Source organism: Anoplopoma fimbria, chromosome 2 (assembly GCF_027596085.1).
Source record: "Anoplopoma fimbria isolate UVic2021 breed Golden Eagle Sablefish chromosome 2, Afim_UVic_2022, whole genome shotgun sequence".
NCBI classification, from domain to species: domain Eukaryota; kingdom Metazoa; phylum Chordata; class Actinopteri; order Perciformes; family Anoplopomatidae; genus Anoplopoma; species Anoplopoma fimbria.
In genome coordinates, this window is record NC_072450.1 from 13,005,357 (window position 1) to 13,030,731 (window position 25,375).

Below are 25,375 nucleotides of genomic sequence, written 5' to 3' on the forward strand. Positions count from 1 at the left end.
ACGGAGAAACAGACAAGAATACAAGAGGAGACAGAGACAGTCAGAGATGAAAGGGGAAAAGCTTGGTTTATATTCGCTGTAGTGAAGTCGGTGCGAGGTGTGTGCCCCAGAGAATGGCGTCATCACGGCTCGCGCGTCGTGTGCAAAGCTCCCCAAGTGGTTGCGCCTGGTTGTGCACCTCTGAATTTGTAAAGAGGTGCTTGCTAGGCACGATCTTGGAGCTTTTCAGATGTGACTGTCACAAATATATTCTCTGAAAACACTATTAACATTTCCAGGGATTTTACAAAGAGGGGCCAATTTGTTTTTAAATGCTTTAGAAAATTGGAGGTCTAAAACATCTACATTTGACTCAATATTTTGCTACACAGGACATTCCCCCTTTGTTTCATTATAATGCATTTAATACAAACTACTTTCTTTACAGGGCTTGTATAAGTATAAGTGGGGCTGTATAAGTCCATGAATATGGCGTTAGTGCTTTTTCACAGTACATTTACAGTTTTTTTCTCTTCTTATTGTCATCCCCAGCTTTTCGTTGCTTTTTGTTGTGTTTTAAGGTACACAAGTCAAGGCTTTTTAGTTTTTTATGTCCGTCTTTCCTCTCTTACAGATACATTCCTCCAGACACTGTTAACTCATTTTACGCTGTCTGGAACACACATGGTGCTGTGAATAAACATGCCCTGATTTATTGACGTACACACACACATGCAGTGTGCACTACAGGCATGCATACAGCCACATACACACACATACACACACGCGCTGTCTGTGCTAACTTCCACGGTGTGCAGACATGATCATAAAACAAGCAACACAACCTACAAGACTGTTGATTCCTGTGACTCCGTGTGATTCTTTGAATCCAGAATGATGGTGTGATTTATAGCCATGGATCCGTTCAGACTGGGGTGCATAATTACCTGTTAGTTTGTTACTAGAAAGATTTGTACTTTCATGTGGCTCTTAAGATCTAATGTGGTTTTCAAAGATGAACCATTTACTGGTTATTATCAGGGACACATGCTGTTACTTGGTGAAACTCCCTTCGGGATAGACGTCATGTGCCACATACAGCAGTTTGGATTCCAGTTTGACAAGTCAGGAATTTTCACACTATTATGTAGCTGTCAGCTCAAGTTAACAAGTTGCATTTCAGAAACATATGCTATCTACGTGAGTTTGTATTTACGGGTGTGTGAAGAGGAAGCTTCCTTCTTTGGTCATCATCTTACGGGTTAGTGTCAGAGATTTCACATCACCCTCTGCACTGCAAGAACTAACAGCAGTGTACAAAGCACAGAGACGCAGACACACACCCCAAAAACATAACTGTCTAATGATCTGTTTAGTCATTCATTCTTATTCAGACATGTCTCCATCACTGAACAGTTAAACACAAGGAGGATGTTCTGGGAGAGTATCAATATACCATGGGACAGGAAGTCTTTGCATCAAAACAAAGCCTGGGGGTTGGAAATTAAATTTAAAAAAACTCCCTAAAAAACTCAACAGTTGGCAAAGTATTTGATTTATCGGTACCAATAAACAAACTTTTCCCTGTGTAATTACACATGACTATAACTGACTATAACTTCCTTATGGAAATATAACAGTGCTTTCCACAGAGTTTTGGTGAAGCAGAAGTTGGAGAGATGTTTTGAAATTCCACACTTTTGAAACCGTGAACCTGCACTAATCAGGCCAGACTTGTGTAAAGCCTGAGACACTGGGATAACCACCCTGCAGAGGAATATGTCCTCACTATTAGTTGTTGTCAATTTGGCAAAGTGATATGGTTACATATTAAATGAGTTGTGTTATGATAACCATTGTGCTCTTAACTAACTTGGTGTTGAGTAGTAACGGCAAAATTAGAGTTTGTTTAATGCCAGTAATAGATTTCCTCCTGTATTATTCTCAGGAACCAATGGCTCTTTAATGAGCTCAGTAGCTCAGCCCTCTTAAGATACAAGGTTTTTATTCAGCTGAACAGTGAAGCATTATTCACATTTAAGTATCTGCCTCTGGAGGCTCGTCCTCTCACATAACCCGCTGTAAACACAGCATATTTCAGTTTTTCCCCAGCTCAGTTCAACAAAGGTGCCCCATACCACAACTTCTTACACCATCGGGGATCGTCAAGGAAGTAGCAAGTAAGAGAGAAAGACAGGGAGATACAGTCATGACCACAGGCTACCAGTAAAACCAATGACAGATGTTCCCATAAACACTTATTCCACCATTAATACCGGTACACCTTTTACCAATGCTGGAAAGAAGTTGCATTTAATAATCCCGCTGCAAACCAGGAGGGTTTAAAAAAAATGGTTTCAGAGAAAGTCAGTAGTTTGAAACCAAGCACACATTTCTCCGCTGGTGCTCGCTGAATGTTTTTCTCAGGTAAATATGTTTCCAGGGCCTGATTATGACCAATTTAAACCCTTTTTTGATTTGAGCTGTTTTTGGAACTGCACATGACAAATCCAAAGCTACACCCACTTTCTCACCCACCACAGTTTTGTTCCAAACATTGACACAGCAGTGTGTGACGCAAACCTGCTGGGAGGAAAGGGTCAGTAGCCAGCTGTGGTGGGGTGGAGGCTTGGCAGTTCCTGGACTGCAACAGCAATGAATGGCCTTGTTCTATTCTGTTAAACTCAATGGGCTGCCATCCATTTGAGCTGAAGGTGTGGGTTGCGAGGGGGCAATATGTGTAGGGGGAGGGCGAAAGAGAAGGGGGGGATTGTCTGCCAAATCCAACATTACAACAGTGGTGGGATTGTGTGCCCTGTGTGTTCTGTCCCTCTGAGGAGGAAAGGGTTCTGCTCTCCTTTCCATCTTCCTCTTGTCTCTAACTGACACGCAACACTTTACCTCCATCCAACATCTCACCTGTCTAAGTGGAAACCGGAATGCCAGCACTCAGGGACTAATGGAGAGGGCAGCTGCTAGTTTAGGTGTTTGCATGAACTGGATTTGAAAAGACTGTTGACATTTTAACTGTCATTTTTTTTTTTTTTCACTTTTAGCCACAGTGTTACTTTTCAAAGACCTTTTATTTGCATGACACCTCACAGAATGAGTTGAAGATCGTGTGAATTGTGCTTTCGTATAATTTGACATCCATTTGTTGTTAATTGACATAAAGAATCGGTACGTTATTTGTTCTTTTCATAATCTCTTAAAGCCAACTGAGGTCTTTTTGCCACTGTAGATGCAGTACGACCAGAACAGGTTTAACGCTCTGGTGAGGTTTTTGCGGGCAACAGAGTCCTGCACAGAATCCTGTTAAGGGGCAGGCTTGCAAGGGGAGAATAATATAAGTCTATTAGCTGAAAACATCAGTGGCGAACTGGTTGGAGGCCAAAGCGCCAGATGAATCTCCAGTGGCCCTGCCAGAAATATCGCAACACCCTCAACCTGACATTTAGATTCCCTCCAAAAAAGGGTGGCCTTCTGAAGCCAGTGGAAATGAAGAGAGTATCCCTTTGTTCACACCTCTCATCTGGACCCCAAGAACTCACATCTGTTTTTGTTCTGTGTTTTTTTCTTTTATCTCTCCCTTTCGTGTCTCAGCTCATTGGCTACAGTGAGAAGCCCATCAACCTGCAGATGTTCATCGGAACAGCAGACGACCGTTACTTGAGGCCGCACGCCTTCTACCAGGTGCACCGGATCACCGGGAAAACCGTGGCCACAGCCAGCCAAGAAATTATAGTTTCCAGCACCAAAGTTCTCGAAATTCCTCTCCTGCCTGAAAACAACATGACAGCCGGGTAGGTGTATGAAGCACTGCACGGTAACATTACTCAGTCAATGAAGAAATAACCACGTTCATGATCATATAGGGTTGTTACATCTTCCAAAGGAGATTTAATAGATTTTTCTTAGTTTAAATAAACCGGAGAGTAAGGCACAGAGGAAAATCTTTCTCATGGAGCAGGGACGCAACCTTTATTTAAATATTTAAGATTATAAATCAACAGAATTATTATATTTTAATAAGATCTGGTATCATTTACATTGAAAGTCATAGTAAGGGATCCGGTAGGGATTTTTTCATTTACAGTTGTAATAAATCATATTAACAGGCATTTTTATTTTGTGAACTAAACACTTAATTTGCCTCTCATTGCCAATCCCCTGCTGGGCTTGTGGTTGGTTTTTATCACTCCCAGGCCTTCACTACTTATGCATGTGTAAGTGATTGCCATCCCAGTGGTGCCGTATGGGGGCCAACTATTTTCCCTCTACCTTGCAGTATCGACTGTGCTGGCATCCTTAAGCTGCGGAACTCGGACATAGAGCTGCGGAAGGGGGAGACGGATATAGGGAGGAAGAACACACGGGTCCGCGTGGTGTTCAGAGTGCACATCCCTCAGCCCAACGGGAAGGTGCTGTCGCTGCAGGCGGCCTCTATTCCTGTGGAGTGCTGTGAGTGTCGACTTCCAAGCCAGTCTTGCACGCATGCATACGCACCAAAACATATTCATTCAGAAAACCGCTCACTCCAAACACACACACACACACACACACACACACAGTCTGGTGATTTGATTTGACTTAACTTGTTTTAATCTACTGTTTGTTCTCATTGAAAGTCCCTTTAGATAAGATCATCTGATAAATGTTACGAATGTTACCGCTCTCAGTTTGCTCTGTGCCATAGCTCTACAGTGAATACTATGCTTTTTGTTGATGCTGCCAAAGAGAGTGTTGATACTTCTCTGTGGTCATTTTTAAGGCCATATTTTTTGACAAGTTTGTTTTATAAAGGGCTCCTGTTAATGTGCCTGCTTATATTATAGTACATCCATAGTCGACCCTAAAAAACAGACTGCAGTGTGACTGAACACAGCTCAGCAAATGATCATCCTCCTTTTCTCCTCAACCCCTGCTGCGTCTCTCCCAGCCCAGCGTTCGGCTCAAGAGCTGCCCCAGGTCGACAAAACCAGCCTGACCAGCTGTCTGGTCAGCGGGGGAGAAGAGATGGTCATCACCGGCTCCAACTTCTTCCCAGAGTCCAAGGTCATCTTCCTGGAGAAAGGCCCTGGTAAGTGTTGTGTCTGCACAGCAGCTTACCCTTGAACCACCTCTGCAGTAACAGTGCCAATTAAGTGGGTTAAAAAATCATGTTTCACGTTTGTTTGACAGATTTTTTTAAGTGACATTCATGTGGTTCATTTGACAACCATGTTCTTGGGTTGTTGCGGATTCACATATACACCTGAGGTTGGAATCAGAAATTTGTAGATCTTGCAAATCTGCAGAAGGTTATGAGGATTTGATAGTAGTCATGGCTGATACATGTCTGCAGGGATATGAAAAAGACATGTATCATTATCTTAGCCTCAACAAGTCTCCTTTCCCCACAGGCCTTTTTGACAAATGCTGAACAGATTTATGTCTTCTAGTAATACTGTCAAGCAGGCATGAGTCAGTAATAGGTGCTTTATGGTGAGGCAAAAATAAAAAGGTTCACATTTTTGATAATCATCCACACTTATTTTACTTAGTCAAAAAATGTCATTAAGAAATTAAAATGTTTTTTTTTTTTTTTTTTTTAAATAAGTTTATTAGCTTGTCTTTCTCTGCCTTATCTTTTTTCTCCTTTTTACAACACTCCATAATCAAAACACAGAGATTCCCAGAGATGGAAATTTTAAATGGGTAACATTCATGGAGCCAGTCTCTGCCTGCCTGAGGTACCTTTGTGATGTAGAGCAACAGAATCAAGTTCACACATGGCATAAAGTTGAGTGGTGTTGGTTTTGTGAGTGTGAGCCATTCTCTTGGATTTTGCAAGGGGGGGGGAGCAGCAGCAGAGGAATGTCTTTAGCTCTTTCATGTGAAGCATGGCATAGAAAAGCAGCACGGGTGAAACAACTCACTCATGGTCAAGTCTTTACAGCACAGCAGCAAGTGGAAGGCTTAGAGAGGTGCATCTTGGGTAGGGAGGAAAGCTGGGCCTCATGCTGTGGGAGGAGTCAGAAGGAATATTAAAGGAGAGGGTAAGACGATGTTGATTGGGTTTGTGTAAATGATCCCCCTCATCATCACTAATCCGCCTGCTTTGGTGCAATAAAGCACTGATTGGAGTAAGTAGAGGAATGGAAGAAAAGAGGCAGTGACACATATTTTTCCACCATCTCTCATAATTGAAAGACAACAGTAGATTCACAGGGAACTGTAGCAACTGGCCTATTGTTGCTAGTACACAGAGATTATGGGATGGTACTATAAATGGCTCTACTATATACAGAAACAGAGATCCTAGCATTTGTTTGTGTGAGAACCTATTTTAAAGCACCTTAATGTCAAACTGTAATGCAATAGTTAAGTTTTGATATCTCTTGGTTTGCATAGCATTGGTTTGATTTCTCTTTTTGTTATCTTAATGTAACCTTTACTTGGGATGTTACTCACAGCAAGTGGATGTAATGCTGAAAGCCTACTAACTGAAAGGCCTTTAACAAAATAAGTACTGTTATAAAATCAGTGATAGATGGCTGTTTTCCTCACATTCTCACTTCCTGCAAAGCCAAGTGTTTCTTTAAAACCAAGATTAGTGTTTAGGTACTTCATCAAACATTGAAATAAAAAAATAGGACCATAATTGGTAGAAGTATTTCAACTTTACAAGGATGAATGTTTATATAAAGAGTGGACTTTAAAGGCAATAACACTGACTGCCCTGAATAGTGACTAATACAACATGTGTACTCTGCACTGCCGTGGGCTTTTACAAAGATGTCACAGCATGAACAGTAATCAGCGTTCTTTTTCCCTCTGACTGGGGGGGCGCAGGGTGTCTCGGTGATCCGAGTCATTGTCTCAGCGTGGTATGAGGTTCCTGTTGGTGCTTGTTGTCTGACAGAGCATGTGGGGCCCTTGCTCTTGCCTGTTGAATGTCAACAAGCTGCACTGCACTAATGCACTGCTGTCAGCCGCAAAGACGTTCAAGGTCATTTGCTCATTGGAAGAAAAGAAAAAAAATTCACTGTTATATTCATAATAGAGAGTGTCTCTTGACGCTTATGACTGGATAATGTGCCAGTGGATTACTACGACTAAGGGTAATGTTAGTGAGATTAGAACAGGTAATTCCTCAACTTAAAGCTACAGTAGAGTGTGGATTTTGGTAGAACTTTTAATATCTTAAAAGTTAAAAGGCTTACAGTTGAGTGCTTGTTAGAATCTATTCATATAGGCGAGTCCTCTCTGCAGACATGTTGCAGATGCCTGACAGTGGTATTTGGGGGAATCCTTTGGGTTTTGAGGAAGAGGCCACGCAGGTGCAGAGTATTCTTGCACCACGTGCACACCGTGATACACGATGATAAACTGCAAAGGAATTAGACTCCACTGAGAGACTATAGAGTACTAAGTTAGTATTTTAGTATTGAGATGACTGTGATTTTCTTCATACTGCAATCCTGTCAGTGTTTTCACCCCAACTGCTTACTCCAAGCAGCTGCCCCTAAGATGTCTGGCCAAATAATTAGATCCCTCCTAGGAAAACTGGAAAGGATGTTTTCTCGCCAGAAAACCTGGAAGTGTGTAAGGGCATTTTAAAATAAACACAATTATTCCACTGCGCTCTCCATAATTTTAACCAGGGGAGACAAACAGCAGGATATTTGGACATTTGATTACTATTTAATAGCTGCAAGGATTTTCTCCATTCGGCTTCTAGTCCTTTAAAGACGCCGATAATTTGGGTGTCTCTTTGTTCCCCAGAACAAATTGAAACTGTGGATTAACTGAAGCCTTGTGTGGTTCTTAAGCCCTGTCTGTTTGAAAAAGCACTGCACACTGACATCATCTTTAGTAAAATAGAGAAAGAGAGCTACTTCAGATGAGGAAATTTACTTTGAAAAATAACACACTATAATTCAAAAGGGGTCTAAATTATAAAAATGTAGTCATCAGTGATACTTTGTGCCCCGGGGTTTATAAAAGCCTCTGTGTTAGTCATTCATTTCAATTTGCACTCCATTTGTTGTTTTTATGCCTACTTTAATAGTCTGTTTTGACGTTACTTGCATGAATGATGACAGCAGGTTTTGTGTTTGTCCAAAAACGGGCTGTTACATTATGTGAGGATGTGATACAATGGTCCTGTATTCTGCTTCATCACCCTCTGAGCCCTCACTCTTCATTGAAAAGCCAGGCAGCACTCTGTCTGACTTTAGTCAGACCTGCACTCAAGAACTGTAAAGTCTTTTCTGATATCCTCGTCTTTCAAATGTGGCGCTATTATCATGATTTTGAAGTTTAATGTGAAATGTAAAGAAAACAGAGCTGAGAGTGACAGGAAGGTTGAAAGTATTTCCTGAAGAATGTACAGTAAATGTTTCAACTTGAAATATTATGTTTGTGTTTCTGACTATTTATGGCAGCAGGATCATCATTGGCTTATGCTTTTATCTTGTTATTCTTTACCACTCCTTCTAGATGGACGACCACAATGGGAAGTTGAGGCAAAAATAATACGCGAGAAAACTCAAGGAGTAAGTAGTCAGTAATTCGACATCATTTTGTCTGTAATAGAGGTATTTGCACCTTAATAAACATGTCTGTTGTCCATTTTTTGCATTTTATTGTATGCTAATGTTATTGTATTTTGTTAAAAAATTTATCTTTTTTATAGTCGTGCATCATGGTGGAGGTCCCTCCCTACCACAGTAAGTCTGTGGGCTCAGCTGTGCAGGTGCAGTTTTACGTCTGCAATGGCAAGCGGAAAAGGAGCCAATCCCAACGCTTCACTTACCTTTCAGGTGAGATGAGAGGTTGCCATGACGTTTAGAAATAATCTTTGACCATAAATAGCAGGCTTTTTGTGGTGGGTTTGATTGGTGGGGGTGTAAAACTTACAGCTGCTACGTAAATAAAAGCCTAGGGTACAAAACAGGTAAGACAAGGGAGCACAATGTTGCCAATCTTGTGCTGTTTTTAGTTGCTAGTATTATTATAGTAACATTTACACACAGAGATCCTCTCAAGCTTTACTTTGCATTCCTTTGGGTGTTCTGATTTCTGCCGTAGTTATTCTCCCGAGGTAATGACAAGAGTTTGACTGACAGCAGAGGCGGTTGGAACGTGTTCTTCATGCTGCACACTTCTCCACAGGGGTTTCACTAACCCCGTTTCTCGCTTTCTCTCTCCAAAGAAAGCATTGCTGTGGTTTAGAGGGGGCTCTTCCACTAACAATAACATTAACACCTGCAAACTGTTTATTTTGTAAAGCCGACTCAAACTCCCGAGCTGACCTTTTTTTCTCACATGTACTGTACTTGCATGGGCTTTTATGATACAAATATTTTGCTATCCAGGAAACTTTTACTAAACATAGACCTTGAGTTGTAGTTTGATATAATTATTTTAGCAGTAAGGTAAATGGGTGGTCATGGTATTTTGAAAGTTTCCTTAACGTTTTTCAGTCAAGTCACATTCCTGCTATTTCATATTGTTATTGTGTTATTTTCTTCTTGAAGCCAGTCAAACTGAAAACAGCGTTGGCGGAATATAATGAAAGTTGAGCATTTTGTGCAACACATCTTACCACAACAGTGTGTATGTCTATGTGTGTGTGAACGCGTATAAGCCGCCTTGCCCGTCCACCCACCCAGCCTCTCAGTTTGCAAGCACGCCCACTCGACACTGACAGTTCCTGTTTTCAGCGTTGACGGGTTAGGGCAGCCAATCAGAGCAGAGTAGAGTAACGCTGCTCCGTCAGTCAAGCTGGGTTGCTGACACCACCAGTGTCACCACGGACACCGCCTTCTTTATTGTGGCAAAACGAAAAAAAAGTTTCATCGTGGGCTGGGCTGCAGAGGCCCTGGCCCCATTTAAGGATGCATTCTGAGAAAATTGGGGGGCAAAGTTATTTGCTGAACCTCACATAGGTAGGTATGCTCAATTTTGTGGCTAAATCAATGTTCGGTCCAAAAATTGAAGAAAAAAAAACAGACTTCAATTATGTTATGTTTTAATATTCACTATGATACCCTTTGCCTACACTTGTTATCCCTCTGGCTTTATTTATAGCCGGAATTGACTTCAGTTATACATTGTTTGGCCTTTTCGTGCCCCCTTCCCTCTCAATCCCAGAGGCATGATGGGGTGAGTGGAGGGCATGAGCAGTGAACTCGTTTGCTGTCGGTCTGATCTGGGCTGCGGGGCATTCAGCTCCTCTTCCCACACAAAATTTCACATGATGGCACCCGGACTGACAACATATGCTCTCCCTCTAATTCAGAGCTGGATAAAAATAAAACTCACTGTCACAAGGCACCAGATTGGGAAATAGGTTACCGATTGGCATAGCAGTGCTGTGAGCTTTCAAAGTAAAAGGGAATGGCCCCATTAACCATCACAATGTCAATTGTTCTTTTTTCAAGTGGAAGGAGACAGTTTGTCACAGTCCACACGTTTCAGATACTTCTTATGACCTAGTTTTTCAGGTTTGACTGAAACATATTTAAACTTCAAAGCCACAGATTAAGGGAATTACTGGGGGTTGAGAATGAGGAAAAACTAGAAACAACAGTGACAAAAAAAGCAGTGACACTGTATGTTACTTTTTATTTTCTTCAGTATTTCATTGAAAGACGTTACTGACAATGTGTTTTTTTTCTCTTTTACCCTGTCTCTGTCTTTCCTCTTTCATCACACCTCTCTTCCTCCCTCTCTCTGTGTGAACCTCTCTCCTTGTAGTCATGGTGAAACAGGAGCACAGAGAAGAGCTGGACCTTTCTGCAGGACCCCCTATGTCCATGCCCCTGGCACATGCTGCCAGTCTGGTGCGCACCCAGCTGCCTTCTCCTGAACAGTGCCACCCATCGGACAACCTTCTGTCCAGCTCCCCTCATGGCCTGGCCACCGGCTCCGGACCTGGCCTGCTACCCCTGCACGCCCCCTGCTCCTCCCTGGGCTCCCCGTCTTTCCAGCACCTGCCTCACCTCCAGGGTCGCAGCTTGCACCACCCTCCTGCAGACTGCCACATGACGTTCCACCCGAGCTCTGCCCACGATCCTCTTCCTGCTCCTCCCCGGCCCTCCTACCAGTCTATGCAGCACAGCCACAGCCACAGCCACAGTCATAGTCATAGTCATAGTCATAGCCTGCCCTTCAACGGCCAGTCCAGCCTTCCCCCTCAGGGCTATGAGAGGATGCCCTTTCAGCACAGCCCCAGTGCAGCGTCACACCCAATAAGCATGGGAATGGTGTACCCTTCCTCCCCTTGCTCCTCACCAACAGCTCCCTCCTCTTCAACCACCAACCCTATTGTTGGGTCTCCCCAGAGCCAGCAACCCCTGCTCTCCCCTTCATCCCCACACCTGCACACACTCGGAGGCTATCACTGCTCCCCAAATCCCACCCGGGTGCCCTCTCCTGGTGGCCACCCCCTTGCAGGGCAGCACCCCTCCCAACTGCAGAGAGCTATGGGCTACCACCCGGTTAGCCAAAGGTCTGCTTCGTGTCCCACAACGTCCAGCGCCCCCACTCCGAGGATGATCCCCTCTCCCCACTCTGGGCCATCCTCCCCTCAGCTCCACTCGCTGCCCTACCATTCCCCCACCTCCTCCTCCCCCACCTCTGGTGGCAGTCCGTTGGGGCCCATGCAACAGCAGCATTCAGGACAGCCCTCTCCCCAGGCTACAAGCCCGGTCATGGCCAGCCTGTCCCCGGTGGCAGCGGGGCCTTTGGTTCACCCTCTTAGCCCTCAGGGGCCGTTCCCCTCGGACGGAGAGAGGCTGAACATCAAACAGGAGCCTGAGGAGAAGGAGCCAACCTTCCGCTCCATCGGCCTACAGGACATCACGCTGGACGATGGTAAGATATTTATTTATGATATTAATCTCTGTGACTACAAAATCTTTTTGTGTTTTTCTTCTAAGGGTTGGTGTCTAATTGATGTCTTGTACCAAGCAGATAAGCACTAAGAGTGATTCAGAGCACTTAACTGTGATTTGTCATTTCGGGCAAAAGAGACAAAGAAGAGCACACGATGTCTTTGATAAGTTCATTTAACCTTTAACTGACGAAGAAAAGGCAAGGCCATCAGAAATAGACACTTGATCGGATTTGGTTGCAAGCGTGTATGTGTATGTAATTATATGTCTCTCTTGTTTTTGCTCTGACACTTATTCTCCAGTTTTCTGTCTCTCCAGTCTTTCTGCTCTCATTATCACATTTTCCTTCCTCGCCCTGTCCTTTTACACAAGATATTTACAAAGCACAACCATCTGTGAACAATCTAATTTTCAGTCTAAATGAAGGGACCGCAGAGGGATTAAATTTACCCTACAAAATGTCACATGGAAGATAAATTTGTGTCTGATGATGTAAAACAATACCAGTTGTTTTTCTCTAAGTGGCTGAAACCTCGATGCCTGATTATGTTGATAGCCTTTCATCTGTTATTGCAGCGTACCGTCGTGCACACAGGTTCATCACTGAGGGGTCCTGTGACTTAGTGTTGGGTAACACAGACACAATAGGACTGATAACTATTGTATCATATTAAAGGGCATTATAGTAAAACCGCTTATCTTTTGTATCTCTGGTGACTTATTACTCTTTGCATTTTTTGCATTTTTGAGCTCGGGAGGAGGAGAGGATTGCATCATTTTGTGCAACTCGCAAAGACTGTAGCTGAAACACAGAAACTACAGTTGTGTGCTGCTGCAGTTATTACTTCCTGTGTGCGTTTGTGTTTATGTGAGCGTGTGTGTACATGCATTAACAACTCTAATTAGCATGCCCAGAAGAACTGGTTGACTTAACAGTCGGCCGTGAAGTCAGCACATGCATTTGGCAGCCTTTGTCTCTCTTCCATGAACTCTACGTATTTTGTTAAAATATGTGTGTCCAAGCAATTCCTAATCATCTACCTCCTTATCTGCCATTCAGAGCCTCGCTGGGTTTTTGTTAACCCCAGTGCCATATTCAAATGGGGGTCCTGAAGGTTTAGGGTTAATAAATAGCCTGGCGAGGCTGTCAGGGAGGTGTGATATTGTGTGCTAGCACGGGTCAGCCTAATTAACACAGGGCCATTGTCAATAAGTCATGTGTGAAAGGCCGACAACCACTGACGTTTATCACTGCATAATACTTATGCATACACACGCTAACACACATTTAAACACGTCTGAAAAAAAATCTCTCTTTTCTGTCTTTCTTTATTACAGGCTCACATGTGCACTCATACAATCTGTTTACTCAGAAATGTTCACACAAACCTGAAACTCAGATTTTGTCAGCCTCTCCCCTTCACACATGCAGGGACAGACACACAGCCACTCTGAAAGTAGCTGTGCTCTCGCGAAAAAAATAAAAGTGTGAGAAAAGTTTGTAAATGACACGGTTCAACTGGGAATGTAAGCTCTCCCTTTGAGCCTGTGGCTAAAAATAGCTTTCTGTGCCAGCCCAGCTCTGTAGGCCATGTTGTGAAGTAGCAACGTGAAGCTTACACCCGGCTCCCACTTTTAGGAGGTCACACTCTCTTAAGTAGACCATATTCACCCCAGTTTGACAGACACACAGATCAGAATGAGCATTAATGCATAAATTGCGATAGATTCATATAACGTAAGTACAACATAAATCTGTTTACACAAAATGGTTTTTTTTAAGGCAGTGTAAGGCATGTATAATCACTAGGATTGTCTATGTTATTGATGTGGTTAGAACAGGGAAATCAGCCTTCTGATAAACAATTAGGTGTAACCGCCATCAACCCGTCGCCCTTTAACGCTTTCGATATTTGAGAATGATGTTGCATCACCTTGACTCCCTTCAGCTCATGATTTTAAATCACTCACTTTTCTTCCTCTGTCATCCACTTTATTTTTACTCTTAAAATACACATTTTGTTTAAAACATTCAATGTGTTTTGGAAAATGTGGCTTTGAACATTTTTCCGACCGCTAGAAAGGTGAGATTGAATCATTTATTTTATCTATACAGTCATTATACATGGAATGAACTACTGCAGGAGAATCACAGACGTCTGTCAGTGGCCTGGGAGCGAATACGAATGTGAGCGAGTAGAAAACTGCTCTGGTTAGCAAGCAGATGGCCCTTGTGACGCACACCAGAGCATGCTTGAGATGTGTGTCTCTGGTGTGCGTTAGAAGGGGTATTGTGTTTGTGTCTATCCGTTTGATGTTTGGGAGGTGTGAGTATGCTTGATGTGTGTGTGTGTGTGTGTGTGTGTGTGCAAAGCAGGAGACGCAGGAGGTGAGAAGACAGACTGACAGACAGATGGACAGACAAGGTCAGAGTCCAGCCCTCCACTGCAGGGTCACTCAGCCGAGACATTCAATCTGAAGTGTACTTGGCATCTGACATTAAAGTAGAGTCTAAACTTGATCATTTAATTCTCTTAGAATAAAGTATATACTGTATATTTTGATTTGTCCATAGAGACCAAATTAAGTAATGTAGTTAACATGAAATTTGCCCTATTACAAATGTAAAAATTATAATATATTTAATATTTAATATAAAATAGTCTCTTTGAAATCACAGCAGACAGACGGCAAGGCTTTATTTTTATTAGATCTTGCAGTGAACAAAAGGAAAATAAAATGTCAACAAACGCAATGAACTGGAAAAGAAAAGAAGGAACTTTTCAACAGAGCAGCATGGGACATAACTGACCGTTGCTAAGATGTGCAGCTCTGTGTATTATTACTGCTTTGATGTCTGATTCTAAACAGAAGAGTAATGTTGGGTGTGTCATCATCAAATATTATCAAAGACAGGTTTTTCACGGTCACTGTTTGGAACATTCAGTGAAGAGATCATGGCGTGTCAGCACCTCAATAAATACAGGTTCTTTTCTCTTTCTTTTTTTAATTACAGGACTTAAGGATAAACAGTTAGAGACGATTGATAGACTTATTATGGAATATTTTTACTGTTGTTTTTATATTAAATAATATCCATCCCCAGCTAGATGATCAGCCAGGTTTGCCAAAACCCTGTAAACGTGTGTGTTTGGCGTCTACATAAACACAGCAGTGGCTTGAAGAATATGGCCCTCCTGTAACGATGATCACAGCCGTCATGGTGACAGAATATGAAGCCTCTGTGCTGCCGAACCGTGTATTTAAACAATTAATCAACATGTGACGATCCCTGTGTTTACAGAGCACGGACAGGGAAGGGATAGCACGTGTGAGATTGTGTGTGTGTGTGTGTGTGTGTGTGTGTGTGTGTGTGTGTGTGTGTGTGTGTGTGTGTGTGTGTGTGTGTGTGTGTGTGTGTGTGTGTGTGTGTGTGTGTGTGTGTGTGTGTGTGTGTGTGTGTGTGTGTGTGTAAGCAGTTACTGGGGTGTCGGTGGTGTGCGCAGTGTGTGTTCACAACAAAAGCTGGTCTTTTGTTGACCCTGCCCTGCCCAAATCCACAGCTGCTTCAAACTGCGAGCACGGCATGGAGGGTTAATAATAGGCCGAGCCCTGCCGCCTGTACTCCTTATGAGAGACGCAGACTCAGTTATGACACAAATGAATACACACAGATACACAGAGGGAGTGACAACATCCTGTATTGAAGATGTGATTAAATATACGTGGCACTTTCAGTTCAAATGCAGTGAACACATGTACCCTGCTTTTTCTTAATTTAAAGATCAATTAAGCATAATTTTTATATCAAAATTAAGAATTCTATATTTTGATTATCTGCTTTATTGCCCAGAGTTAGAAGAGAAAATCAAGACGACTCTTCTCTGTTTGTTAAAGTCGCAGTGAAACAGAAGTTAGAGCATCTTTACCTTTCGCTACTGACACGTATTTCCCAGTGAAATTTAATATTTGAGCGGTGTGCAGTTAAAAGATGAATTTAAATCAAATACTTCCCATTTGATTGATATTATTGGTTTATATTGGTTGGTTCTAGTTAAGGTAAGCACACGTAATATTTTGTTTTTCAGGAAGACATTTTTTTATATAAAAATACCAAGAAACTGATTTATTTTTGGTAATTTTTTTCCCATATATTGTTAAATAGATGCACAATATGGCCATCGCTGTGATCTAAATGGGTTAAAAATACATTTTTCAACCCATATCAACAAAGATACCAGACTGTAGCCACCAATCGGCTAGCTGAAAATAAATAAAAGGACTGAAAATGTGAAAAAGCTAGTCTGGCTCCGACTAAAGGCAACACATCCACCTATCAGCACCTGTTATGCTCACTCATTAACATATTTTATCTTGTTTATTTAAATCATACGAAAGGTCATGTACAAACATCCTGATGTGATTCTACAATGGTTATTGTACACTAGACGTTAACTAGTGACCTTTAGAGGTGCAGGTGGATTTTGTTACCTTAGGAGAGAGTCATGCTAGCTGTTTGTCAGTCTATCCGCCTTCTGACTGCAGCCGTATATTTATCAGAGAGATATGAGAGTGGTGATGCTCCACTCATGTGACTTTCTGCCAGGTAGTGATTATGTCTGATTATTGTATAACATTAAACAAGTAGCACTTTGTAAAGACAAAGGCTCGTCAGCACGGCCAATACCACTGAGAATCAACAGTCTTCTCAGTTTTGAGTCTCCGTCTCCTTTCTCCTCGCTCCATGTATGTTGCAAAATGGCAGCGAGCCGTAAATGAAGAAAACGAGTGAGTGCTGAAGAAGCCAACATCTAGGAATCCAAAAAACACTTGGATATATTTCTCAGGAGTTAGCCGGCCAGACCGGGGAACACACCAGTGAATATTTGGATTTACCTTCGCCAGGTGTTGAGAAATACAAATGAAAATATCCATGAAATTAAACTTGGAAATGACCTTCGGTTTTTGGCTACCTTTTGTAAATGATCCTGGTTCACAAAGCATTGAACAAGCATTGAATGGTTGGATTCATCACATCACTACATCACTATTGACGATTATAGACAAACTAGTTTTTCCATAATTATAACTTCTGTTATTATTACGTGCGTGTGTGTGTGTGTGTGTGTGTGTGCGTGCGTGTGTGTGTGTGTGTGTGTGTACAGCACCAGGAAGGAAAGTAAACATGTCTGTAGTTTAATTAACTGTGATTATTTGTATGAAACAATGATATAAATCATATTTTTCTTGTTTATGTACACAGACGTGTATTTGGAGACCATCTCGTTCAGAGGCTTCATTCTGCCATTAACCAACCATAACAGAGTAATGACACAGAGCTCTTGATTCGTTGGCCTGAAAAAACAACAGTGGAAGGAAAATACGTCACCATCAAATGCTGCTGCTGCTCGTTAAAAACAATGGCAAACATTTGCTGCTCTTTTCCCCTGAAACAAGTGGAAACGGACTTTCTGTGTCATCTTTCCATACAATTAAGGTCTTAGAGAGCGTAATGCAGAGGTTTTGGCAGAGGCTGGAGCCCGGTGCAGAGACGAGGCCACTGATGCCACTGATGCCTTTTTCTTTGGACAGAAGGAGGGGAAGCCTGGAAATCCCTCAGTGGGGATGAGACCAACGTATTTGCTTTAACCTCATGATTCTGAATATACACATGCCAAATTATTATGAAAACTAACAGCGCCATCTTCAATTTAGCCAAAATGTTGTTTGTTACATTCTTGGCTGCTCATCCTGAGTGGCAGAGTTGTTTTTGTGCTCGTCAGCCAAACTATGGAGCACCGTTGTTTGACTGGAAAATGAATACTAGTCACCACATTTCCCATTGCGCGCAAGTGAGGGACTGACAGTGTAGAAAAGTAGGTTTCACTGCTGCATACTAAAAGTACAGGGGCTGAAATGTGTGTGTGTGTGTGTGTAAATAATATGTTTACATTGATGAGTTGCCTCAGCTGCAGTGCGGAAGATTCTATTCTTTAAACTCTACTCTTAAACAAATGATTAGCTGATCGTTCATCTCTATTTTCCAAACAAAAATATAAAAAACTTGTGACAGAGAATTATATATCTTTGGAGTTTGGACTTAAAAAACAAGCTATAAAAAGACACTTTGGGCTTTAGGAAGTTTTAAAAGCTTTTCTGTCACTAATTTCTGACATTTTATTGACAAAACAATTATTAAGATAATGCAAATAATCGTTAGTTGCAGCTCTACTGCTGTATATTATCCTGATGGAGCAGGAAACATTAACCAAAATGAAAAAAACTAATCTATTAACTTAGATGGGTTAGCCGTTCCTGACCACCACCCACTAAATGTCTGGAAAAGCTTTAGACTCATCAGCTTCATGATAAGATCTACAGTTCGTACCATTATTAACCGTTGTAATGAGCTTTGCCGATCTCCCCGGGCGGCCATTTGGGCTCCAGTGGTTTCCTCCCTAAAGTCCAGTCCTTTGGTCATCTGCTGAGTGGAGCCACTATTCTGTGTCCCGGATCAAAAGGCAGCAGTCTTGTGAATCACTTACCGTCAGATCAAAATGGGAAATCCAGCGTTGATTCACAGAAATGAGTGTTCTTTGAAAAGATCTCTGAGCCATCACACACTCACTCACTCACACACTCACTCACTCACTTACTTACTTACTCCAAAAAGTGAAATTTAAATAAAACAGATCACAGAGCAGCAACAGAGTTAAACGAATAAACCAGAGAGAGCTTTCCTGAGCCGACCTCGAAGATTTCAATACAAGTTCCATCAAATGACCATTTCTTTCCACTGTGTGTGTGTGTGTGTGTGTGTGTGTGTGTGTGTGTGTGTGTGTGTGTGTGAGCGCTCAGTGGATTTTCACTTTGCGTTCTCGCTCTCATACCTGGGGCTTTGTGAAGACGTGGACTGTGCATGTCATTGCAGGGACCTGCAAGTGGAAACTGTGTGCTTTGATATTCCCTGTTGCAGTCAAACCAAGTCTTTCCTCTTTTTTTTTTCTTTCCTTTCGCACAAATGTTTTCCATTGTGGCATGTTGTCTTCATTTGCTGGACTGAAGGATCAGTCGCTCTTTGAGTTGTTTGCTTAATCTGCTCTGCCAGAGTAATGTTTTCTAAGCCCGGGTCAGGGAACTTTTTTCAATGTGTCATAGAGGGTTACGATAATTACCCATTTTTCCATTTCGACAGTAGACATGTTTATCGTACTGAATGCCCATCTGCTTATTTCACTTCTGCTTTGCATTACGGTCCTGACGACAATTCATTCAGCGTATGTAGATTTGACAATAAATGTATTCTGTAGAAACCATTTCCTTTTTTAAAAGCTGCAAAAAATGTGACCTAGTGACATATTCTGGCCACATTTAGGGATTTCTTGCTTCTATCTTTCTTCTTATATTTTGTGCAACATTATAGCCCCTTGCTTGTTCTTGGCATTTACTGATGCGGGCTTCCAGTGAACAATGATGCTTAATTCAACATATGACTGTAACTAGTCGAGTTGAGCCTCTGAAACCTGAAAAGGCCTGGTCCTAAAGATTAGTATGGACATTTATAATAAAACATTTAAAGCACAAGAAGCAGTGTCGACACATGGCTGCAGGCTGAACAGGAGTAGACACACCCGGAGCATTAAAAGCCATCAGCACAGAAGGGAAGGATCCATCTGATGTAATCAGAGCAGCAGCAGCAGCAGCAGCAGCAGTAGCAGTAGTAGTAGTCGTAGTAGTGAAGGTCGGCTGACTGCAGATGTATATTTTGATTAGGGAGCCCCCCTCCCAGTCATACGCAGAGGATCTCCCTCCGGCTGAGCCTTTCAGAGCCACACCAGCGATGGCAGGCAGCTGTGAATCACCAGCTTTCTGTTGCACCGTCATGACCGATACCAGTAAATCTGAGAAAACACTATCAGCATATGAAACTCTTTAGGCCAGGCTCAAGTCAAACCTCTCTTTCACTTCTCGATTATTGATGTGTGGATCATAGATTATTGCTCACTGATATGGGAAAGTAAACCCTCGTTTTATGCAAAATACTTCAAATCTTTTTTTTATATTTAAAACAAGAGAAAATAGGGTATTCTCCTTTTGTATTGACTGTTTTTGAGGCTGAAATAGAAATTCACTTCCAAAATAAGTACAATCTTTCTTCAAACGGCGCAAAATCACGTCATTCAAATTTACATTGAGCGCAGCTGTAATATCAAGAGTGTGGCCTAACGAAAATGTTTCTCACAGATCGTGTGGGGAAACCTCTTCCGACACCTTTTTTTACAGAGAAAACCGAGTGAATCAAATTGAAAGAAATTAGAGCAATGATCACACTTGAAAAAATAATTGAATCGTGTGTTTTTCAGTTCGTTTGATGCTAACTGCACTCCGTGTCTCCTGATTAATCAGTCGATAGGTTAATGTTTGCCTCTGCAACAATCTAAACAGTACAGCGGAAAAGTGATATGTTTTCTGTAGACGCCCACTTGATGTCGGTCGGTCGCACTTCGCACCATGCTGTTCATATTCCTGTGGTGTTAGAGCAGATTCACTCCCATGAAACAACAGAGCTACCGAGTTTACCACATGACATTTGAGCTGTGCACGGGTCTAAGACAGGCCCGTAAACTGCGCTCTGTGATTGACCCACTAATTTAATGTATTAGTGTTTAATTTAAAACCTTATACAGATATATATATATACATGATACCTTTTGAAAGAGAAGTGTTGACTCAATTATGACATTTTATACATTTGTTCTGTGTTAAAAGAAGTAAAATATACATAAGAGTGAAATCTAAAAGAAAATTCTCCTGCATTTCACTCAATCAGAGTGGAGCTTGGACAGAAGAAGCACAGTAAATGTAGCTTTTTAATTTTATACGGCTGCTCTGATGGTCCTTTGACACCATCAAGATGCTCTTTATTTCGAGCACAGTTGCACCACTTGTCTTGTGAAAGGTCGTGGCCTTTAAAGGGAATCTGTAGTCCTCCATCACAGTTTTATTTCAACGATGGAATAGTCTGACAAAATCAATAAACTGGCCAACTTGTTGTATATTGTACCTCAGCGTTATATATATACAAAGGTAAATGTTTGCTTTGATAGTCACAGTGTAGTCTCATAAGTGCGTGGTGGTGCTGTGTGTGTGTGTGTGTGTGTGTGTGTGTGTGTGTGTGTGTGTGTGTGTGTGTGTGTGTGTGTGTGTGTGTGTGTGTGTGTGTGTGTGTGTGTGTGTGTGTGTGTGTGTGTGTGTGTGTGTGTGTGAACATGGTTGACATGGGAAAGGAAGAGCCTCCCACGCTAACAGGATGATGTGAGTGATGGTGGCCAGACACAAAAGCAAGCAGCAGAAAACACAAATAAAACAGCATGTACACCAAGGCACTAAATGAACCTGTGACAGAGACTGTAAAAGAAATGAGGTGTTGAATGGACATATGAGCAATTAATTCACAAGAAAAAACTGAGTTAAAACGCACTGTAGTTTGAGGAGATTATGAAATGGTGAAACAGATATGAAGGTAACACCACATTGTGAGGATTATTATATTTGACTGAATTGAAGAAGGTCGCGTTACTTTTTGAACACAGTTGTTTTATCGGACGGCATTGGTGTCGCTCTGTGTGTCATCAAATTTAAATAAGGTTTCTTCATGAAACACCCTTCGCTGCGTTCATTTTCTCATCATTGACTGAGTCATCCCCTTTCTTTTTTTTTAGCAATTTACAGTAATACATGTGGTTTTATGGCCTGGGCATTGTGTCATTTTAAATAACAGCTGTGTGGACGAGATAGGTGAAGGAGAGAAGAGATGTCATGTACAGACAGGTAGACGTATCTCCCAGTGTCGGACTGGGCCAGAGGTCTCTGCTGCACCCTCCCAAACCAGTTTCCCGAGCCTGTTTCTGACCTGTTAAAATCACATGAAGAATTCATGCGGAAAACATCTGAACAGTTTTGTAACAGTGGAAAAAAAGAACGTTCACTTCACATTTTCCTGGATTTTACCAAAACCACTTCTCTGTCTGTCCGTGTGTCTTCCTCGCCACTAAGTTTTTGAAGTTGATTTACTTCGCGGCTGCACTTTTTTACTAGCTCCCTGCTGTGTCTCTTGTGGTCCCAGTGTGAATACTGAATGGAGGCAGCAGATGTCAAACAATCACACACGCTGGTTGAAAAACAGGCAGCAACAGCGCAGAGAAGGAGTTATCTGTTAGTTCTTTTAAATCAGGTTTTAACTGAGTCAGTGGAGTAATCAACCTCACTGTGCCCAGTGCCACCCCGGGCTCCACAGTGGCTTTCTAACAATTGATTGGTTTTACTGGGCCCTTTGGCCATGCTAACAGACCCATGAACAGGCCTGAGGAAACGTACTGAACCACCTTTAAAGCTCTAATGAAATAACGCACGGCCGTACAGGACTGTGTTTATAGGAGTCAATGTGCTGTGGTTAATGGTAACCTTCGCTGGACTCAGACTAAGGTCAGAAATGGCAAATGTTTTTGAAAGGAATAGTTTCTCTCATTTGTTATGTGAGGAGTGATTATATCTCACGTCAGAGCTGTGACTTTGTGACCTTTGGGTTTGCTGGTTTGTTTGAGTTTTTCCACTTTGAGCTCTTTGCTGGTGCAGTTTGACGTTTCAGTCGTGTGAGGAACTCAGCGTGGGACAACAGCGCCCTCTGCTGGACAGAAATATGTCATTTAACTGAACTTCATTTCCACTAGTGATGGGCAGGTGAAGCCAGTGGCTTCAGGGCTTTTTGGAAATGTAGTGCCAAAAAAAAAGATGTGAAGCTTTGGTGCTTCAAACTCTGCACAGTGGTTTAAAAAATGTATAGCAGCCCTTCAAGTCAACACCTCATTGATTTAATAGTTTCAATCCTATATTTTATCAGTGTAGAGATTGATATTAATTAAAATATAACTTTTATTACCGTATTACTTCATTAATTTGGAATGTACCATGATGTTGTACATACATTTTTTTTTTTTTTTTAAAGCATCCTCATCTGTCATTTTCCCACCAATGTGTGTATCACTTCAATTTTTCTTTTTGCTTCAAACTGTGAAAACTGAATCAGGTGCTTTCTGAAGCACCGGTGACGTTTAGACTGTAAAAGATGTTTACTCTGTTTTGTTTTCTTTCTCTTCACAGTGAATGAAATCATCGGCAGAGACATGTCCCAGTCCCCCAGCACTCATGGTCCTCCATCAGCACACAACCAGTCATAGCCCAGCTCACGAACCATGAACCACCTACTCAAGCTCTCGAAACCCAACCCCGGAGCCCGGTCCTGGTCCAGCTGCTGGTCCTGTTTGTGATGGGACAAGAGTGCAGGAAAAGATTAGAAAGGCCGTGGTCGGAGACAAATTACAGTTGCAGATTCTGTTAGAGCCTCATGGACCTGCTGCACCACCAGCCTGACAAGAAGACACTCTCATTTGTCAAAACGACTTCTCTTATTTAGAGATATAGATAAAACCCACACAGATTAAAGAGAACGGTGTGCAGGAGAATATGGCCATGTCAAGTTACAGAGAGGTTGAAATGGTTTGAGAATAAGATGTGACCCGTCCCTCTTCTTTAGGTGTATACCTGCCCTCCTAAAGCACTGCTGTCTTCCTGACCAATCAGCTCTCCACGCCTATGGAGCACTCGCTTTTTAAAAAAAACTCTCTCTCTCTCACCAGCATAGACCTTCATGAATGAAGACGTCTTGAGAGACGTGAGAATAAGAGAAACGCCGGAGTGCAGAGTGCTGTCACAGTGAGCCAGAGCTGGGATCCAAAGCGGTTCTTACGGTTGTTTTTACAAACATCAGGACACTTAAACTCTACAAAACATTCTGGTTTTTTTCTGAGCGAGCATCAGCAAAAGATGCTGTAAAACTGTATTATCAGATCAAACAACATTGAAGGATCAGAATTTCAATTATCAGTAAAAAAAAAAATAATAATAATTCCCAAAAAGTTGGAATTTGAATATCTGGTTGAACTTTCCAATTCAAATCCCAGTTGTTTTGCTCTTGGCTCATTGATGACAACATTGTCCACTCTTTGATCCTCTCCCCTCTAGATGATTCATTCAGGTCTGGAGTGCAGGGACCCGGCAGGGCGGTCGTGCTCCTCAGGCGCTGGTCTGGGATCTGCAACCTGCAACATTCCACAACTTTTAGTAACCTTGCATCTGTGTAGATATCTGTACATGAATCGACTCCTCTCTCTTTTTTCCTTCTTCTGTCTAGTCTGTTTCATCCCTTACATCCTCCCTCTCCTGTATCTCTTTATCTTCAAGTTGAACAAATGCCTTATTAACACTTAGCAGCTTTGAATGGTAGCTAAATCTTTTTTCGGTTGTTGTTTTGCACAGCTGGCTTTGAGTGCGATGATAATATTGTTTCAGAAAGATGATTTTATGAATCCTGATGAGGGATGACTGGGTTTCAGGACTGAGTTAGCCCTCTGATTTGTATTCAAAGATATTTGAAGATGCCCGTTATTTCTACGTTACAAAGAAGTGTTTTTATTAATCCACAGAGATGGACGTCCCTGCCTCTGAAATTTATTTTCAAGCAATAACCCAGGGGCCCTAGTGTGCCTTTAAAATGTCCTAACAGCAACCATACCCGGGATGGTATGACATTTAATGGGGAAATGATCTGACTAAAGTTTTGAAAGTATTTTATACATGAAGATGTTTATATATTGCGTATATGTATTGTTCCCCCTTCTTTATCGGAAAATGTAAAAAGAAAACAATCAATTGCAACAATCAATGTTTGCTGTCCACAATCAGACACTTCTCCTTAATCGTGTCCAGACTGGTGTCTATGCACAATGATGTATTCAGATATGCGGAGCCCGTACGGCAGCAATAACACCCTCTCGAGGGAAGAGGATTCAGGCGTGGATGTGAACAGACAGATTGCCGTTGGCTTTTTTTTTTTTTTTTTTTTTTTGCCTTAAGCTTGACAATGATGCTCCTGCATGTGAGAGCTGAGGAGTGAATGACGGTTTTGAAGTCAGTTTCCTGGTGAAAATGATTCTGCTATGCATTACAAATTCTGCCTAATGCCTTTAAAAATGAGGAGGGGAAAAAAAAAAGACAAAAAAAAGCCCTTGATGCCTATAGAAGTAGACTGTAGACTTGTTGTAGATGCTTGATTTATTCTGTTAGCATCCTGGAGTTGTCCATACGCCAATCTGCCTTGTCAAGGACGCAGTGCGAGCATCTTAATAGGTTCAGGTGTGTGTGTGTGTGTGTGCGTGTGCGTGTGCGTGTGAGGATGTATGGTTGGAGTTCCTACCAAATATGCTGTACAGAAGACCGACATTTTAAGAGTCCTATTTTCAACAACAGAAGCACACACACACGTATTTAGGCTATGCAAACTATAACGGCGGAAAACGTGAGATGACTTTCAAAAAAGGAGATTATAAACTATTTGAAATGTTTTCCTTTGAACTTCGCAGAGCAGAAAAGAGAAAAAAAAAAACAGATTCAGA

The 25,375-nt window shown here is 41.9% G+C and overlaps 1 protein-coding gene across 1 annotated transcript in view; it reads left to right on the forward strand.

Moving 5' to 3' along the window:
- Nucleotides 1-25,375, forward strand: part of nfatc3a (nuclear factor of activated T cells 3a) — a 57,382-nt gene extending 32,007 nt beyond the window's left edge. Inside the window, exons 4-10 of the mRNA XM_054610956.1 lie at nt 3,583-3,782; nt 4,268-4,440; nt 4,919-5,059; nt 8,464-8,519; nt 8,660-8,786; nt 10,726-11,844; nt 23,025-25,375. Coding sequence (XP_054466931.1) covers nt 3,583-3,782; nt 4,268-4,440; nt 4,919-5,059; nt 8,464-8,519; nt 8,660-8,786; nt 10,726-11,844; nt 23,025-23,101 — 1,893 coding nt within the window. The 3' untranslated portion in view covers nt 23,102-25,375. The remainder of the gene's footprint in view (nt 1-3,582; nt 3,783-4,267; nt 4,441-4,918; nt 5,060-8,463; nt 8,520-8,659; nt 8,787-10,725; nt 11,845-23,024) is intronic.